The sequence below is a fragment of the Staurois parvus genome, unplaced genomic scaffold, assembly GCF_062004578.1.
Source record: "Staurois parvus isolate SC_StPar_1 unplaced genomic scaffold, SC_StPar_1.0 ptg000155l, whole genome shotgun sequence".
NCBI lineage: Eukaryota > Metazoa > Chordata > Amphibia > Anura > Ranidae > Staurois > Staurois parvus.
In genome coordinates, this window is record NW_028317951.1 from 15,263,249 (window position 1) to 15,269,580 (window position 6,332).

General features: G+C 38.3%; 1 protein-coding gene across 1 annotated transcript in view; it reads left to right on the forward strand.

Moving 5' to 3' along the window:
* The window catches only part of CLDN11 (claudin 11), a 77,650-nt gene extending 72,347 nt beyond the window's left edge, over positions 1 to 5,303 (forward strand). Inside the window, exon 3 of the mRNA XM_089675491.1 lies at positions 3,171 to 5,303. Coding sequence (XP_089531617.1) covers positions 3,171 to 3,406 — 236 coding nt within the window. The 3' untranslated portion in view covers positions 3,407 to 5,303. The remainder of the gene's footprint in view (positions 1 to 3,170) is intronic.
* Positions 5,304 to 6,332: the final 1,029 nt, after the last annotated feature.

Below are 6,332 nucleotides of genomic sequence, written 5' to 3' on the forward strand. Positions count from 1 at the left end.
CACACCAAAATCGGTGTGATCAGATGCTTTCCCAAGCCAAAAATGGCATTGTTTACATCCGGCAAAACTGGATGTGACAAAATACTCATCACTTCCAGTTTCTAATACCATAGAGATGATCAGGGACATTCCGGTCCCCATTCAGCTCTATGGTAAGCGGATGGAAGCACCAGTTTTAGTCTTGGGCCCCCTGATGAGACATGAGGGCACATGAGAGTGGTGGTAGGGAGAAGGTATTTACAAGTTTCATTGCCATCACAAATCCCCAAAAAATAAGAGGTTCATTCCTTATCTTAGGATAGTGATCACTGATAACATGACTGAACAGCTAAATGCAGTTTAGGATAAATCTCTCTAATATATTACACTATATCAAACAGGCCCAAAGCTATGAGAAAAGGCCAACCAGACAGGCACAGGGCCAATATGACTGGGTAGAAGGGAAAACCAAAGTCGATACAAATGTAAAGTAGTGGCACTTACTCGATTGATCAGAAGAAGCAGGCTGACGGGAGGAGCTTGGAAGGGTAGTCTGTATGTAGGAAAATTTAGTCTGCGATCTACAGTGATTGAGTAAGTCTCCCTCCTCCTTTAATTATCAACTCTGGTTGGTCTGGATTTAGGTCATAGCAGATGTTGGCAGTTTGGGGTCCTTGAAGATGGTGTAAATATGGTGTTTTAAAGAAAATGGTTGGGGGCCCATCTTCGGTGTGTTTACCTCTAGTTGGTCTGGTTACCCACAGTGACCAGGTAGTTGTAGACCAGTACATGTCTGAGGCAGGGGCGGACAGACCCCTCGAGCACTCGGGCACTGCCCGAGGGCCCAGGGTCAGTAGGGGGTCCTATGAAATGCCCCTGGTACCTTTTTTTATAGGGTTTTTTGAGTAGGGACAAGGAAACAGGGGCCCATGATCCCCTATTGCCTGTGGGCCCCATGAGGTGTCAGTCTGCCCCTGGTCTGAGGTCAACTGAAATAGTACCCAAGGCAGTGTTTTACCTCTGGGGGCATAACTTAGCTAACCGGTGCAACAGACACAAGGTTTTGTTATGATTAGTTGGTGCCTTCAAGAGCCTTCAATCATATTTGACTTGTCATGTTATGTTTTATTTAAATTGTGTGTTAATTATAATAAAAGGCTGCTATAGCCATTTTAACTGCACTTTAGAGTAGTCTGTCTTTTTTGGGAGGCTTTGGGAAGGTGGCATTGGGAAGCTGGGTTAATTAGAGTGATAAGGATGGTGACCTCTCATTTACCATGGTCATGTATTGTAATAAAATGGTCCTAAGTGCACAGTTGTCCACAGGGCATTAAAAAAATCCTGCATTGTTTACATCCCAACCCCAGGTTTGTATTGAGGAATGGACCTACCAATATGGGGTTGGAGAATGTAAACAATAAACTACAATTATGGTGACATCAACACACTTGTGCTGGCATGATCTATGAGTCCTACTGCCTTGATGGCAGATAGGACTTGTAATCTTTGCATTTACAGATCCCTGTAAATTTATCTGTGAATGGATGACTCGGCTGTGTGGGTGGAGCCATGCACAGATGCTCTATATTATAATATCAGCAGGACACTCTAGGGAGAAGAATCCTGCAATTCAGGTCAAAGGGGGGTGGTTTGATGGTGAGGGGTTGGGGAATGTTACCATGATTCATGATACACCTGTAAATATGGATGTAGCATAAAACATGATCAGAAAGTTGAACTAAGCCTTTAAGGAATAATTTTCAGGTCTCCACTCACTATCCTGAAAAAAAGAAACCGCACCTTAATTTTTAGATTTTTAATGAAAGTGAGATATGCAGATATGCCTATATGACTGTTTCAAGAAGGCTGCACTGTGATCAGTACCGCCTGTATCCCAGATCACTGATCTCTGCTGGTGAGTTAATTAATTTCTAAGTCAGTTTAAATTTTAAACTGACTTAGAAAGTTTTAACCAACATATTCCACCCACAAGATAAATGGATTGAAATTGCTTTGCTGGAACCTCTTTGTTGGTTTGATAATTTCTCTGAGAAATATGCTCACTTCGAATTCCTTTGTAAGACTTTTAAAATGACTGATTTTGTAAAGCACATCTTTCTGGGAAAGAAGAGTGAATATATATTAATACTTGAATGTTAAACATGGATAAGTAAGTGCAATGTATTCCCTTCGGGTGCATTTGTATTTAAATAAGTAACTATTGACTGACTCGCTTGCAGACAGATTCAATTTAAATGCTGTGATGTCAATTGAAGTCCATTTAGAACAAGTTATCAGTTTGTAGTTTACAATTTTTTCTTGCTGAATGCCAGACTTACAATTTAGTTTAAAGCTTAATTTTAGACAGATCAAAAACACTAAGTCATGCAGTTATGTGTTCATTAAAAACAATAAGTGCATGTATGCTTAGAAGCAAGTAGGGTAAGTACCTGGATTTGACCTAGTATTAGTCTGATAAATATCCTGAACAGCAGAGCTTAAGCTGGGACAGGGAGAAGAAACCAAGAAGTTAATCAGTTATGCTAAATTGCTCATGTGTTTACAAGGAACATGATAGCAGGAGGAGAGAGTAGAGGAGAGAGATGACCTCATGAGTATGCTGTTTCTTCTCCACTGTCCAGTCATAGGCTGGGGAGGGACAAGATCTGTTACTTAACTGCAATAGAGAACATCTGGGTCACCAGGCTGTCTGTGCTGTCTGACAGAGCTGTGTAAACCTCTGCAGTAGATGGTTAGAAACACAAATCTTTTGGGCTGTAGGACAACTCTTATATATAATCACTATATTTAGCAGTTTGTATGTGGGACCTTAGTTGTGGTGTCATGAACTATGAGTTGACCGTGCCAGTGTCTGAGTGGATAGCATTGTCTCCTAACCTTGACCATACTGTTAAGCATTTTTGTGTATATGAAATTTCTTCCAAACTGGGATTGAGAACATGAATTGCATTATGATGGATGGAATTAAAGATGCACTGATATGATTCCTCCGCAGACATGACCAACAGTTCCTAACTGAGACTGCTCACAAAAATTTGTTGGCAGCCACAAAAAATATATTGCAAGATAAAATTATCTGTAGTCTAATTTTATATTGTGTTTTTAACCAATTTCCACATCCATTATACTGTTTTTACTTACCCAGGTCTTTTTATGTTTCTTTTCTATAGCACTGAGCGCAATCATGGCCACCATATGGTACCCAGTGTCCACTCATAAAGAAACCACCATTGTGACTTTCGGATACTCCCTGTATGCTGGATGGATTGGAGCAGCATTTTGTTTGTTTGGTGGAATAGTTATTGTCTGCTGTACAGGAGAGTCTCAAGCCTTCATGGAAAACCGTTTCTATTATTCATCCCAAGGGTCTGGTTCCCCAACCCATGCCAAGAGTGCCAACGTGTAAAAATTAAGCTGACTCCCCTGAGCTATCAGTATGACATTGCTGATGGATGAGAATAACAAATGTGCCTTTATTTGCAGCAAAAGTGCCATAAAATGGTGATTAAGTACTATTGTCTTAATGGAAACCTGCCAAAGCATTATTACCATTGTTACTATTACCTGGTACAACTGATGATACCTGGATGAGAGCATCCACAACATCCAAAGCTGGAGCCTGCCATTACCCACATTCTGGAAGCAGTACTAATGTTGGAACATAACACTCCCGCACAGTGGGGTGCTCCACCTGGAATTAGACCCAAACCTGGAATTTGGTGGCTTTTAGTCTTCAGTGCTGGATGGGAATCTCAGCTATGCCAGGTAACAGGTGTCCAAGCAGCTTCCTTTAATGTATGCAAGTCCACCTTCTTCACCACTCTGACAACTATTGCAAAGCAGCAAAAAAAAAACTTACTCAAAGTTACATTGAAGTAAATATTATGTTTTACCCACAATGCACTGAAAATGTTCAAGTGTTACTGCTATTTACCATTGGATGCACAATTTCACCGGTCTTACATTCCCAAATGTGCTAAGCAATGGTTGAACATTTCTTAGTGGTTTCATTTTGTGAGCATATGAGCACAAAACATTTAATAAATACTACTCATAAAGTCAGTTCTATTACTGTACTGCCTTACAATATCACAGTTGCTAGATAGGTGAAAAATTGAGGATTCATGCATCAAGGATACTTGCTGCACTTGTGCATACATATGTATCAACTTTATTGGTGCTTGCTATTGGATACTCTTGGTATTCCAATAATTGTAATTTTTGTACTTCTTATATATCACCATGACATCCAGTTTTCTACTGCTGTTATACTTTAAATTAATTAAACGTACAGTAATTTGTTCTTTTTCTCACTTTTTTATACAGTACTAGTATTTAAAACAACATTTTGTAAGATTGTATCAGTATTTTTTTTAAATTATTCAAGAAATATGCATACTTTAATAACAGTGTTAAAAGTTAATTAATCAGTAAATATTTAAAGTAAACAGTTTCTAATGTCTATGCATAATGCTCCTCCATGTTTTATTCTACATAATGTATAAGCAATTCATAATTTGTAGGCACAGTTGTCCCTTATAGCGGTTTGCTGATGGGGTGCTACACTGATATCTGGCTATGAGATCATATAGAAACAGACATTCTTTCGACATTCTTTTTATTGGTCAGCCAGCTGTTGATATAGAATTCTGTCTGTCTATCACACCAGAGAACAACTTTCACTGCTTGATAGCAGTTCAACACAGCCTACTGCAGATGCTAGGAAGTATTATATGTACTCAGCCGTAGCAATCTTGGCACTATGCATTGTGAAGACTGTAAGTCAGGGAAAATGTTGCTGTAATAAATGATTTTTCAAGTGAACATAAGAATGTTGTTGGTAATTTATTTTGACATCTTTAAATTTCATGTTAGTGAAATACACTTATGTCATCTTACTTTCCTAGATTATTAATTTGCCATTTAATGCTATCAGTCTGAAATCAGGATTTCGCTCACATTAGCTACATATGCCAGCTTGCCCCTTGTAAATCAGCTTGCCCCAGTATGCCTTTATTTGCAAAATTCTTTACCTTTGTATTTAAAGAGTATGTCTAGGTATAGGGTCAAGCATACGTTGTCATAGAAATTCATGACAAAAGGATTTGGTTTTTATGTTTTTCTTTTAATTGTAATTTAATGCAAAGATCAAATTCATTCAGAATGTAAATAATATTATAAAGAAAATGTTACATTTTGGGAATACATTTTGTTTTTATACCTACTACTAACACTAACAATAATTTTATGTATGATAATAGCAACAATTTCTGTAAAACATAATAAAACAATTACAAATATGACACAGTTTTATTAATTGGATATTAAAGCTCTCATATAGCTACAGTCTTCGAAAATAAACAAGTGCTTTGTATATTTAGGGTCATTTGTCACTTGAGAATCACAGGCAGCATATCTCCATAAAAGTTTTCTCTTAATACTTCTCAAACCTCAGCTCCAATGAGCTGCCTTGGGTTAAAGTGAAAAAACTGAAAATTTCCTTGCGGACAACACTGGATTTCCTTCAACTTCCTGCATTTCAAAATCCAAGGATAACTGTTGGCTTTTTCATGAGGACAATACAAAAAGCAGTGAGAATCTGTACAGAATTTTAACTAATTGTAACCATTCAAACTTCTTTTTACAGAATTCAGATTGTTAAAGACAAATACAGGCAGGATGGGCCAATGGTAATAGCATTGGCACCCTCATTATCCTTTCAGTAGGCATTAATAAGGATTGAAATAGGCACAGAGAAGCTGCCTTATCTTCATTTTCTGGATCTGCATGGCCCATCCAATCAGACTCTTAGGGGATCTTTTATTATGGAGAGCAGATATCGCTATCTGCTCTTCACTATGCACCGATGTACATTTTGCATACATCAGTACACACAATGTGACCCATCACATTTAGTAAACTAAGACCAGGTTATATAGCTGGTGAAGCCATACAAAGTTCTCTCTGCTCAATGGAACAATGATTGGAGGAGAGTAGTTCGTGTGACTGCTTTTTTTATTTCTTTTGTACAAAACTGATATTTAGCTCTGTGTCTTTGAGTTCCAAAGCCAGACGAGTGCACAGAACATTTATAAAGCACATTGATGCACTTAATATATGTGGTACCTGTTTTTATTTAAGAAGCCATACTATTGCCTTTTAAATGAGCCCCTATCTGTCTTTAGGCTGCCTTTAAGTGCACAACTTTGACAGATTGCACTGTGCCTTGGCTTACTGCAGCAGCATGAATGTTGTAGCCCCCTCCTTCCATGAGCATGAATGTTGTACCCCCTCCTTCCAGGAGCATGAATGTTGTAGCCCCCCTCCCTCTT